Source organism: Anabrus simplex, chromosome 7 (genome assembly GCF_040414725.1).
Source record: "Anabrus simplex isolate iqAnaSimp1 chromosome 7, ASM4041472v1, whole genome shotgun sequence".
Taxonomy (NCBI): domain Eukaryota; kingdom Metazoa; phylum Arthropoda; class Insecta; order Orthoptera; family Tettigoniidae; genus Anabrus; species Anabrus simplex.
In genome coordinates, this window is record NC_090271.1 from 119,968,958 (window position 1) to 119,982,798 (window position 13,841).

The following is a 13,841-nucleotide window of genomic DNA, read 5'->3' on the forward strand; positions in this document are numbered from 1 at the left end:
TTGATTTTTATATCCACATTTAATTAGAGCCATGCCCTTCAAAATTCAAATCATAACAATTTAAAGATCTATTGACTGCAATAATCTTAACAGAATTATTTGTACATCTATAAGGTACATTTTTTACTAACAAGGGGACATTCCCTACTCGTCACCACAGATTTCGCTCAAATTTATCGAACACGCAGGGCTTGGCTAGAAATGAAAGTACCCGAAGTGGGAACTCCAGATGGCCAAGCATATAGAAAATAAAAATAAAAATAAAAATGTTGACGCGGCTCTCGCACCGTATAAGCCACTTACGTTAGTGCGCACGCCGAGCAGTTGTTGGCGTAGCGGGAAGAGCTCGGACTGGTAATTCGATGGTCGTGGGTTCAACGCCCTGTGTGGAGACTGTTTTTTTCTGTCAACTTTTATATTATTCATTTTTCAATTAAGCAAAGAGGTGAATAATTCATTTTATTTATTCATTCATACGCAAAAGGCATAGAAAAGGTAAAAAACTGGGATTTAATTGTCAGGCTTCTTCTACCTGCGCCAAGAATCTATTGTTTGTGTACAGCCGCCAGGAGCAACTTCACTTGTCAGGTGAAAACGAATCTTACAGCGAAATGACTATTCACGTTTATGGCACATTCCCCAAGGAGGGAGATAGCCAAAAAGGGAGAAAAAAGAAGAATTTCTGTTTGAACGCGCCGGGAAAGTTCGCAACTCCAAATTTTCTACAATTGTGCGCTCATTAAAAAAATGACGTCCTATATGCCTTTTGCATACATCATCATCATCATCATCTGTTTACCCTCCAGGTTCGGCTTTTCCCTCGGACTCAGCGAGGGATCCCACCTCTACCGCCTCAAGGGCAGTGTCCTGGAGCCTCAGACTCTTGGTCATGGGATACAACTGGGGAGAATGACCAGTACCTCGCCCAGGCGGCCTCACCTGCTATGCTGAACAGGGGCCTTGTGGAGGGATGGGAAGATCGGATGGGAGTGGCAAGGAAGAGGGAAGGAAGCGGCCGTGGCCTTAAGTTAGGTACCATCCCGGCATTCGCCTGGAGGAGAAGTGGGAAACCACGGAAAACCACTTTCAGGATGGCTGAGGTGGGAATCGAACCCACCTCGACTCAGTTGACCTCCCGAGGCTGAGTGGACCCCGTTCCAGTCCTCGTACCACTTTTCAAATTTCGTGGCAGAGCCGGGAATCGAACCCGGACCTCCGGCGGTGGCAGCTAATCACGCTAACCACTACACCACAGAGGCGGACCTTTTGCATACAAATAAAGAAAATAAATTAAATAAATGAATAATATAAAAATTGAAAAAAAGGTCTCCACGCGGGGAGTCAAACCCACGACCATTACATTACTAGTCCGACCTCTTACCACTAGGCCAACTACTGCTCGGCGGGCGGACTAACGTAAGTGGCTTATACGGTGCGAGAGCCGCGTCAACATTATTATTTTTATTTTCTATACGCTTGGCCATCTGGAGTTCCCACTTTGGGTACTTTTATTTCTGACCAAGCTCTGCGTGTTCTATAAATTTGAGCGAAATCGGTGGTGACAATTAGGGAATGCCCCCTTGTAAGTTTGGTTTCGTTTCTCACAAAATTGTGTCACGAGGGACGGTTTTTTATTGTGCGTCAAAAATTTTATAAAAGGAAGAATAACTTCAAAACAAAATGACCTAAGTGAATGAAATTCATTTAACAGCTTACTAGTAAGGGTCTGTGTGTGTGACAGATGAATTACCGAGCTCGGTAGCTGCAGTCGCTTAAGTGCGGCCAGTTTCCAGTAATCGGGAGATAGTGGGTTCGAGCCCTACTGTCGGCAGCCCTGAAGATGGTTTTCCGTGGTTTCCCATTTTCACACCAGGCAAATGCCGGGGCTGTACCTTAATTAAGGCCAAGGCCGCATCCTTCCCATTCCTAGGCCTTTCTTGTCTCATCGTCGCCATAAGTCCTATTTGTGTCGGTGCGACGTACTTAAAGCAAATAGCAAAAAAAGAATATTGATTTTTGCATATTTCTTATTTCTGGCGAAGCAAAAAAAAAAGAGAGAGAGAGATGAATTGTATTACAATACAATCTAACCTCGATATCTCGAACTCCATTACTCGAATTTTCAGTATCTCGAAGTAACTTAAATTTCCCGGCCATTTGTCCTATTCTTTACGTGTATTTATTTTTCTATTACTCGAAATTTGGTTACACGAATTTTTCGATTTCTCAAAGCAAATATTTCCTCTCTTGAAGCACCAAAATACTCTGTAACTCGAATTTTGTGCAACATTATAAAAAGTCCCACCTATTCAAAACTTAAAATTCAAATGTTAATTATTGAACATTTTAAGAATAGAGTAGGTGGAACCTTTATAATAGATTATTTTCAAGAAATTTATTGATTACTGGGTGAATTGGTCGTGGGGTTAGGAGCGCGCAGCTGTGAGCTCGCATCCGGGAGATAGTGGGTTCGAACCCCACTGTCGGCAGCCCTGAATATGGTTTTCCGTGGTTTCCCATTTTCACACCAGGCAAATACTGGGGCTGTACCTCAATTAAGGCCATGGCCACTTCTTTCCCATTCCTAGGCCTTTCCTGTCTCATCGTCGCCATAAGACCTATCTATGTCGGTGCGACGTAAAGCAAATAGCAAAAAAGAATATTGATCTTTGCATATTTCTGGCGAAGATATTTATGTTAACGTCCACATGATTTACATCAAGTCACCTCCTCAAAAAAAGTCTGAGTATGCCTGAGCAATTGGGTCGAATCGAACACACGATCCCTGAGACATTCTATGGAGTAGATGTAGACAGGCGTGAAAGCACGCGGGGTGCCCGACACTGCTGGTAGACGTGATAGGGTAGAGCGACAACTAGCGACCTTGGCCGTACACCCGGATGTCCGAGGACTCACGATGCGCGCGCAGCACCAACACCTGTTTACACCAATAATAATTAATAAAGCCAGAGTAATCCATTATCAGTGTTGCGTAATGCGAGGAAGATCCTGGTTTCAGTTGCTCAACACGCTTTCTCTCTCCGTCTCTTTCCCACGTCCACCAGCTTCTTCTTACGAATAACAATGAGCGTGACTCAGCAGCACAATCGCGACCCGCAAGTTGCCAGTCTGTCTGCGCGTGCGCGGTCGGCGGACAGAGAACAAACGTAAACAGTGGAACCCACGAGAAACAGCAATCACTTACTTACAAATTACGTTCGGGGAAGGCATCAAGGTTAGGGCCAAGAAAGAAATATTCCGCCCGTCGCGTCGCTCAAAGCCAACAACTCTGACTACATTAGTCGTCAGGTCAGATTTTTGTTTGAATAATGTTATTGGCTTTATGTCCCAGTAACTACTTTTACGGTTTTCGGAGACGCCGATGTGCCGGAATTTAGTCCCGCAGGAGTTTATTTACGTGCCAGTAAATCTACCAATACGAGATTGTCGAACTTTAGCACCTTCAAATACCACCGGACTGAACCAGGATCGAACCTGTTAAGTTAGGGTCAGAAGGCCAGCGCCTCAAGCGTCTGAACCAATCAACCCGGTGGTCAGAATTTTGACAGGAAGATTTTCTCTTCTGCGCCAAAACTTCTTAAATGCATTTGGACTGAGCCAGGGTCAAATCAGCGTCTTTTTCCCAAACCCAGGTGGTGTCGTGGGTGCGAAATGTGCATATGGCCCTGTTTTATGGCCAGATCCCCCTTCTAGCGCCAACCCTGTGAGAAGGGAAATATTTACCGTCGGGTGTTTCTGTGGTGGCGAGTTTAGTTTAGTAATGTTTTATTTTACCTGGCAAGATTAAGGCCTTCAGGCCTTCTCTTCCATCTAACCAGGAACTGAAATATACATATGTTGCATTGTATTACAATAACTACGTCTAATACAAATTAAATTAATAATAATACAAGAATGGTGAGATTACATTAAGATGAAATGAATTAAGATTAAATTAATAAATTAAGATTAAGTTAAGATTAAATTAAGATTAAATAAATCAGACATAAAAAGGGATAAATTCTTAAAACTAATATCCTACATGTATGAAAAAGCACAAATAGCAAATAGCGAGTCCCTGTTTCAGAGAAATTAAATAGGCGCTGCTAAATTCCCCGACCCGGCTGAAAATCGAACAGGAGGCCTTGACGCTGACCATTTAACCAAAGAGGCGGACCGAAGGGCTGAACTCGGCTAGAAATAGCCACACGAAATTATTATCGCCATAACACCTATCGGTGACGGTGCGACGTAAAGCAAAAAAACCTATATGCTTTAGACCAGGATATTCAAGTAAGATATCTAAGTTGGTGGTGGGGTGATAAAAATGTATTTGAAGGAGCAAAACATTGGGGTTGTTTATTTATTTATTTATTTATTTATTTATTTATTTATTTATTTATTTATTTATTTATTTATTTATTTACTACAGTTTGAAAGTACACATACATAACTATCCATTGTAGAACTTTTACCACGCAAAATATAATGTAACTAAAGGTAAAGAAATGCAAAATTCACAAGAAAAATGAGTTACACAATTATCATCATGTATCAACCATTTTCTACTTCTTGTTATTCTTTTTATTCTTCCACCGTTTCTATCACACGATGGTGGGGCCGCGGGTGCAAACTGTCTCGGACACATGAATCAGTCTCAGTTTGACGGCCGGATGCATTTCCTCACGCCATCGCTATGTAGATGGATGTATTCAAATATCACGTGTTTCCGTGGTAGTTTGAACTGTGCTGTGTTGTATGTGCCTGAATGGAGATATGTTTATTAAGACAAACACATACACGAAGTATCCAGCTAGAGAAATTAATCAGGCGCGGCGAAAGTTCCGCCCCAATCGGGAATCGAGCCCGGGGCCCAGTAAACCGAAGGCTACTACACTGACCATTCATTCATTCAAGAAGCTGGGCACACCAGAAACCAAAGAATTTCCAAATATATTAAATTATCAATGAGATTGACTGGGATACTATATCCAGTTTGCAGGGTGGAAAATCAGCAGCTTCCCATCTTTCATCAAGTTTTCTATATTGGCCCGTCTTTTTAAAATTTAATTATTCTACTATATATATTGCTGTACTCACAAACGTCTGTCTTGTGTTTCAGGTGTGCTTCAGTTGATAACTGCCGCCCCCACTCCAGACAACACCGTCCCGGAAGTTACTGAATGGGTGAGTGGACGATCTTAAGTAATAATATGAACGAACTTCTCCATTAAAGCTGTACTAAATTTACAAGGTAAACAGCTTAGAGTAAGAACCAGTTGTGTGGCACACCTGGTTAGATGCTCGCTTCATGCATTAAATGTTCTTGGATTGCATCCCGTTACGGTCTACTGAAATTTCATGTTGATTACATTTAAGAGATAAGTATCACTGAATTTCATTAAAGGCAAAATTGATAGCTGAAGTATGTCAATATTATAGGGACTGCTTGCCAGAAGCGGTAGCTTTTCTGGTGGCCATGATCTTTATTGTGTCAGTTATATATGGCCTAGCGCCGTGGTTAACCGGTTCGACTTCCATTGGTGGAATAAAGTTACCCTCAGAATGTTGGCCGGCACGGTTTGAGATGTGGTTGATATACAACTTCTAATCACTAGATTACATACCAAAATCCTGGATTCAATTCCAAACTCCTCCGCAGTGTTCATATGGAGTGGTTCGTCCGTAGGATGGAGACTTTATAAGCCTTGAGCAGACCACTTGGTGTTATTCGACAGGAGTAGACTATGTGCCGACATCGGGGTTCACCCTCTCCTTACCTCATTATCGTCAGCTCTCACCCAGAGACGCAGGTCACCCTTACGCGTCAAATAGAAAAGAACTGCTCCAAGCGAGTCGAACATGCCCTCCAACACTCCCGACGTTAAACTATACATGGTAAATAAATAAATAAATAAATAAATAAATAAATAAATAAAACTAGAAGCGGTAAAGCCGTGCTCAGTTCAACCGAAAGAACAGGTGTTCGATTACCCGTCAGGAAGTCTAAAACTGACTATCTTGAATATGACCCACAAACGGAAAGCACCATGAGGGTTACCGGCTATGATGTTAAAACCAACCAATTTAAATACTTACCAGGTGTATGCATAAGTTGCCTGCCCCGTGGTGTAGGGGTAGCGTGCCCGGAGGTCCCGGGTTCGATTCCCGGCCAGGACGGGGATTTTTACCTGGACCTGAGGGCTGGTTCGAGGTCCACTCAGCCTACGTGATTAGAATTGAGGAGCTATCTGACGGTGAGATAGCGGCCCAGGTCTAGAAAGCCAAGAATAACGGCCGAGAGGATTCTTCGTGCTGACCACACGACACCTCGTAATCTGCAGGCCTTTGGGCTGAGTAGCGGTCGCTTGGTAGGCCAAGGTCCTTCAAGGGCTGTAGTGCCATGGGGTTTGGTTTGGTTTGTATGCATGAGTTTTTTTTCGGTTTTGTGGTAAAAACTCGTAATTTTCAAGGGAAATTAATTTTTGTTTATTCAAAATATTAGCCATCGGCTTCTATTATTCACACTTCACCCACCTTTCAGGTAAGTTATGAATACCATGCCAGAAAAACTGGTTGTCTTTTGCGACAAACCACTCGTCGAGCCATTTTCCAACTTCCTCAAAATTGCTGAAATGCTGCTCTGCGAGCGCGTGTCCCATTGATGTGAACAGGTGATAGATGGCGCTAGGTTGGGGCAGTACGGCGGGTGCGGAAGGATGTCCCTTCCAAGCGATTTCAAGGTGTATTTCACTGGTTTTGCTGTGTGGGGCGGCGCATTGTCGTGTAACAAAATCACTTTGCCATGTCTTCTGGCCCATTCCGGCCATCTTTCGATCAATGCGTGATTTAAATTAATCATTTGTTGGCGATAGCGTTGTGCCGGCCTTCAAGAGTTCATAATACACAATACCGCTCTGATCCCACCAGACACAAATCGATGGAGCGTGTTCATCATATGTTTCTACCAGCAAAGGATGGCTTTCCACAGCCTTTTTCTTTTGATTAAATAAGAAAATCAATGCGAGCCACGAATGTTCTTTTTCAGGCACAAACTTCGACATCATCACTGAACGATACAACACAGACGCTAGAGTTTGTCGGACTCAGCGTGTGTGTGTGTTGGTAGGTTAATCATCATCATCATCATCATCATCATCTGTTTACCCTCCAGGTTCGGCTTTTCCCTCGGACTCAGCGAGGGATCCCACCTCTACCGCCTCAAGGGCAGTGTCCTGGAGCTTTAGACTCTTGGTCGGGGGATCCAACTGGGGAGAATGACCAGTACCACGCCCAGGCGGCCTCACCTGCTATGCTGAACAGGGGCCTTGTGGAGGGACGGGAAGATTGGAAGGGATAGACAAGGAAGAGGGAAGGAAGCGGCCGTGGCCTTAAGTTAGGTACCATCCCGGCATTCGCCTGGAGGAGAAGTGAGGAAACCACGGAAAACCACTTCGAGGATGGCGGAGGTGGGAATCGAACCCACCTCTACTCAGTTGACCTCCCGAGGCTGAGTGGACCCCGTTCCAGCCCTCGTACCACTTTTCAAATTTTCGTGGCAGAGCCGGGAATCGAACCCGGACCTCCGGGGATGGCAGCTAATCACGCTAACCACTACACCACAGAGGCGGACTGGTAGGTTAATGCCAGACGAAGACACTGACATGTATGTCAAATTCATACGCTGCGTACTGTTCGCTAGCGTCATCTCTTAGTGAAACCGGAAAAGACTTATGCAAACACCTGATAGGTTCCTACATCAGCTCGGGTGGCGAAACGCTTCTCGATGCTTGCGCACGAGTAAAATCAGCGTGGTTGAAATGGCAACATGTCACCGGAATTCTCTGTTACAGTCTACCCGTTCGTCTCCAAATGAAAGTATATAAATCAATGGTTGCACGGCATGGTTCATTATCCTGGCCAGTCTCAATAAGACACGAGCAAATCCTGCATGGAATGCAATGAAAATGTTGCGATCGTCATTACGACATACGAAACTCGGCCACGTTAGAAATTATTATTCTCCCTCTATTTAAGCGTTTTTGAAATGTTGTGTTACAGAAGAATGCTGAAGGTGAGGTGGATAGATCGAATCACAAACGAAGAGATATTGAATCGAATTGATGAGAGGAGATCAATTTGGCTAAATTTCACGAGAAAAAGAGATAGAATGATAGGACACATCTTAAGACACCCAGGACTTGTGCAGTTGGTTTTTGAGGGAAGTGTAGGCGGTAAGATCGGTAGCGGTAGACCAAGGTATGAATATGACAAGGAGATTAGAACAGATGTAGGATGCAGCAGTTACATAGAAATGAAAAGGTTAGCACAGGATAGGGTGGCGTGGAGGGCTGCACCAAACCAGTCTACGGTCTGATCACTCAAACAACAACATGTAAGCCTAGTCACTAAGGAAACAACCTTACTTTTTCTCCGCTATTATTACTGAGATAGTCACTTCCTAAGTAGTTTAGTGACACTACTTGCCGATAGACGACGTCTTCAGTTACAGATCATCTCGCATCTTGGCACTATGTAGTCATAATTCTGTCGTGACTTGCGAGATTATACTTACTGCCACTGCCGTATTGTGAAAAGTTCAATCAATCAATCAATCAATCAATCAATCAATCAATCAATCAATCAATCAATCAATCAATCAATCAATCAATCAATCAATCAATCACTACTGATCTGCATTTAGGGCAGTCGCCCAGGTGGTAGATTCCCTATCTGTTGTTTTCCTAGTCTTTTCTTAAATGATTTTAGTGAAATTGGAAATGTATTGAACATCTCCCTTGGTAAGTTATTCCAATCCCTAACTCCCCTTCCTATAAACAAATATTTGCCACAATTTGTCCTCCTAAATTCCAACTTTATCTTCATATTGTGATCTTCCCTACTTTTAAAGACACCATTCAAACTTATTCGTCTAGTGATGTCACTCCACGCCATCGCTACTATTACTACTATTACATTTGCAAGAATAAGTAAACCATATTTTCATTTCCTATAGTGTTGTAAATCAATGTGGGTAATACCAGGTATGTGGAATTGTGGCCTGTTCGAATAATCCATTTAATAAAGTAGTTGGTGTGAAATGACGAACGGTCTTATTTCGTTCAATTCTTACGTACAGAATTCAATTTTAATGTCTAATTAGCAAGAAAAATCTTCAAAACTGCTCCGAAAAGGAAAGGAACGTTACCTCCTCTAGTCTATGATAAGTTTTTGACATAATGAGAAAGTTAAAATGGAAGGAAATTTCGTTATCAACCCAACCTAACCTTGTCTTGTCTCGACTCTGGTAGGGTTTGCAGACTTAGCCTTTGTGTATTCTTATTGACTTACGGCGTATGTGCATGTAATTTATTTGCTTTTATCTATTATTACAGCGTGATATCACTTCAGTCCGAGAATTAACAGCAAATTTCAAGGAGGGAGCTTAATTATTGTTTACACCTGGCAAACACAGGAAAAATACGGTTATAGTAATGCGTATTGTCAAAATAATGGCAGAAATATATAGCATTACACTGAGTGAGGGCGAGATAGTTACATATTTTTTTATTTATTTATTTATTTATTTATTTATTTATTTATTTATTTATTTATTTATTTATTTATTTATTTATTTCCTCACTGAGCTTAAGAACCGACTTATTATGAATATCTTGATTTCTTATTTTCTTGAGTAAGGGATCCTTCATTATTGATGCTTACATTGAGGTTATAGTTCGTTTTGGTTGTCTGGTGATTTCAATATGTAACTAGTCAAGTTGGCAGCAGTGATGAGCCATTAGAACAACGAGACTAGGGTGGTGATATTTGCTTTTTAATGTACAGCCTTACGTGCCTAGTACTATACATCAGACAACAGATGGGAGTTGCGTCAGTTTCGGACAGGACATGAGAAGTCTCGTATGGACATAAAAGACTAGCGATCAGTTGTTAAAGATAGGTGTCCAGTACAACCGAGGAGGAAATAAATCACGTGGCCGTCCAATGAAACAGTTACTGATCGTCTCAAAGAAGACATGAAAATCGTGTGGGTGTCAGACCTGATAATGTCCTTAACAGGACGAATAGAGAGTGGCGTGCAAAGTAGTAGGCCCTGCACCGTCGCGGGAAAAACAGTAGAAAGATTATCATTATTATTTATTTATTTATTTATTTATTTATTTATTTATTTATCAATCCGTTTACCCTCCAGGGTTGTTTTTTCCCTCGGACTCAGCAAGGGATCTCGTGTCTATTAAGATAATTATTAAACACAATGTGTAGGCCCTACATCACAGAGCTTTACAGAAAGTGGTTGTCCTCAGCGTAAAATCTTCGTGATTTTGTCTTTGCTATGCACTCGAGTAAATGGAACTGGTCACATCGTTGTCCACATACTGTACAGATACATTGACCTGGTGCTTGGTGAAACCCTCGTTGGATGCAGATTCTGTAGTGGAAGCCATGTACAGCCTTCTCTTATAAAAGTGTCGCAGTGAGAAATTTGGTTCCTTCTATTCATCTGTATTCATGGCTGGTGTTAGATAAAATTCGTTTTCAATTTCATTAACCTTTTCTTCTCTTTCTCTTATATAGGCTTCATATGTAGGTGTTTGAGGCAGGTTGTTCTTTATGGCTACCTCTCTGGTGAAAAAATCTGTGGCGGCTGGGAAGCAGACAAGTCTTGACCTAGCTGCTCGTTATAGTCTAAAGGCTCTACCTCTATACGCCTTAAAGGCAGTGTCCTGGAGCTTGAGACTTTGGGTCGTGGGGATACAACTTGGAAGAAGGGACAGTACATCGCCCAGGTGACCTCATCTGCTATGCTGAACAGTTGCCTTGTGGGAGAATGGACATATTGAAAGGGATAGGCAGGGAAGAGGGAAGGAAGCGGCCGTGGCCTTAAGCTAGGTATGATCCCGATATTTGCCTGGAAGAAAAGTGGGAAACCACGGAAAACCACTTCAAGGATGGATGAGGTGGGAATCGAAACCCCCTCTACTCAGCTGACCTCCCGAGGCTGAGTAGATCCCGTTCCAGCCCTCGTACCACTCTACAAATTTCGTAGCAGAGCCGGGAATCGAACCCGGGCCTCTAGGGGCGGCAGCTAATCACACTAACCACTACACCACACAGGCGGACATTATTATTATTATTATTATTATTATTATTATTATTATTTATTTATTTATTTATTTATTTATTTATTTATTTATTTATTTATTTATTTATTTATTTATTTATTTATTTATTTATTTATTTATTTACACGAGTGTTCCGCTTAAGGAGAGCGAGCGATTGAACTTAAATACATTATGTCATCTTCGGGCGTTTTTCCTCTTTTCTTCCCAAAATCTCGTCATCCTCTCTGAATGTTTCCTCTTCCGCTCCTCTGTCCACTTTTTCACGGGTTATCGTGATATTCTTGACTCAAATTTTTCATTTGAGATTTTATTTCGGCACTCGGTGCGGTCCTCGAGATTCGCTATGATGATTGTTGTAGGTCCCTCTGAACCTCTTTTAGCCATTCCGTACCGCCTTTACTCTTTGTTACGTTGTTGAGTAGTTTCCTTGCCGTTCTGGAGTTGTCCATTCTGTAAATGTGTGTATAAAACTTTGCTCGGCGTTTTCTGATTTCATCCGTAATGACGTTTATCGTTTCATAAAGGTCGTTCTGCGGTCTCTTCATCCAGATGCCATTTGTCTTGACTGCCCCATAAATCTTCCGGAGAATTTTTCGTTCCTGTTTTTCTATGTCCTTAATTTTGAATGGCCGTCATCGCCATTGTTTCAGCTGCAAAGATTGCTTCTGGAAGAATTACTACTGTTTTATAGTGCCGTAATTTTGCATCTATCGAAATGCTTTTCTTGTTGTAGTGGGCCCACGTTAGCTTGTAGACCTTCTGTAGCTTGGTGAATTCTTTGTTCATTGGCGATCCGGTTTAGTCCCGAGTACTGTAACTTATAGTTTCACCAAGGTATTTAAAATGACTTACTTGTGCGATTTTAGCGTATTGTGTGATTAAAAGGGATTTATTTTCTAGCCGTCTTTCCATCTACTGGATTTTCTCATAAGAGATTTGTAGTCCGGTTTTATGCGCAATTTCACGTAGTTTTTCCATTGCGTGTATCGCATCAGTTTTGTTGTATGTAATAATGGCAATGTCGTCCGCGAATGCGAGACACTTGACTATAATTCGGTTCTCTTTTTTGGTACCTAATTTGATGCCCGTTACATGAAGTTCCCATTCTCTAATGACTTTTTCCTGTGACAATATTGAAAAGGATAGGAGATAGCCCGTCCCCCTGTAGGGCTCCAATTTTTATTTCAAAGGGCTCCGATATTTCGCCCATGAATTTCTCTTTGGACACTGTTCCTGTAAGTGTCTGCTTAATGATGTTTCGAGTCTTTTTGACTGTCCCGAATTCTTCCATGATTCTGAAGATGGTTTCAAGGTCTACTGAGTCGTATGCCTTTCTAAAGTCGATATATGCAATTACTGTATTTCTGCATTTCCTCATTTGAAGTATCGTCTTCAAGCTCCAGATCTGTTCATCACATGATCGCCCTTTTCTGAATCTGGCTTGGTAGTTACCAATTAGTGGATTTGCTTGCGGTTCTATCCTGTTTAAAAGTGCTTTGGAAAGGATTTTGTAAGCAACCAGGAGCAAGGAAATTCCTCTGTAATTGTTGATGTCCGTATTATAACCCTTTTTGTGTAAGGGATGAATGAGGACATTTCCAGTCTTGTGATATACGCTCTGTCATCCATATGTCTGAAATTATGTTATGAAGTTTCTGCGTTAGTGTAGGATCGTTTAGTTTCCAAAGTTCAGCAATGATCTAATCTTCTCCTGGTGCTTTGTTGTTTTCAAGCTGCTTGATGATCTCTTCAATTTCTTCGAGGTCAGGGGCTTGTGAGTCCGGGTGTCTGAACACCGGAGGGGTGAGGACAAGTTTTTCTTGGGGTGGTTCGCAGTTGAGAAGGAAGTTGAAGTATTGGTCTAAGATTTTGCAGTTATTTTTTGTGTTGGTTTCCATGATCCATCGGGTTTTTTGATACACAGGCTGGGTACTTGACATCCCTGTAGATTCTCTCTAAACGTCTTGTAGAAGCATCTTGTATTATTTTGGGTGAAATTCTCCGGAATTTCACGGAGTCGGTTGTTATCATATCCTCGTTTTTCTTTCCTAATTATTTTTGAGGCATATTTTTGAATTTGAATAAATTTCTCCCAGTTTCCATCGGTCTTGTGGCTGGTAAACATCTTCCATGCAGTTATGCGGTTGTCAATTGCCTGATCGCAAATTGCGTTCCACAGCGATGTTTCCTTGTGAGAGGGGGTTGTCCTAGTTCCATGACTTCCTGAATTTTCTTTGTTATTTTCTGCCAGTCTGTTAATTTCTCCTGATTAATCTGCATGAAAATTTCTTCTTTGTTGAGTTTCAAGTACCCTATTCTGGATCTGGTTTAATAAATTTAGGTGGGCATTTTTGTTTTCTATTGGGTTGGAAATTCATCTTTATTTGAAGAAGATAATGGTCCGATTCAAAGGCTCCTTTTTGAGCTCTAACATTAAGAATTTCTTTTGTGTTTTTCTTTGAAATAGCGACATGGTCAATTTGGTACTTACCCTGTCGAAGACTGGGTGATCTCCATGTTGCTAATTTTTGTGAAGGTTTCTGAAATTGGGTACTCATGATTTTGAGTTGGAAGTTTCTGCAAAAGTCAATTATTTTTTCACCATTCTTGTTGGTACGTTTGTGCTTGTTATGGGCCCCTGTGGTATCTCTGAATTTTCTTTCTTTACCTAGCTGTGCAATAAAATTGCCTAATAAG

The 13,841-nt window shown here is 41.8% G+C and overlaps 1 protein-coding gene across 1 annotated transcript in view; it reads left to right on the plus strand.

Moving 5' to 3' along the window:
- The window catches only part of LOC136876956 (neurogenic locus notch homolog protein 1), a 144,838-nt gene that overhangs the window by 84,544 nt on the left and 46,453 nt on the right, over nt 1–13,841 (plus strand). Inside the window, exon 2 of the mRNA XM_067150726.2 lies at nt 5,123–5,187. Coding sequence (XP_067006827.2) covers nt 5,123–5,187 — 65 coding nt within the window. The remainder of the gene's footprint in view (nt 1–5,122; nt 5,188–13,841) is intronic.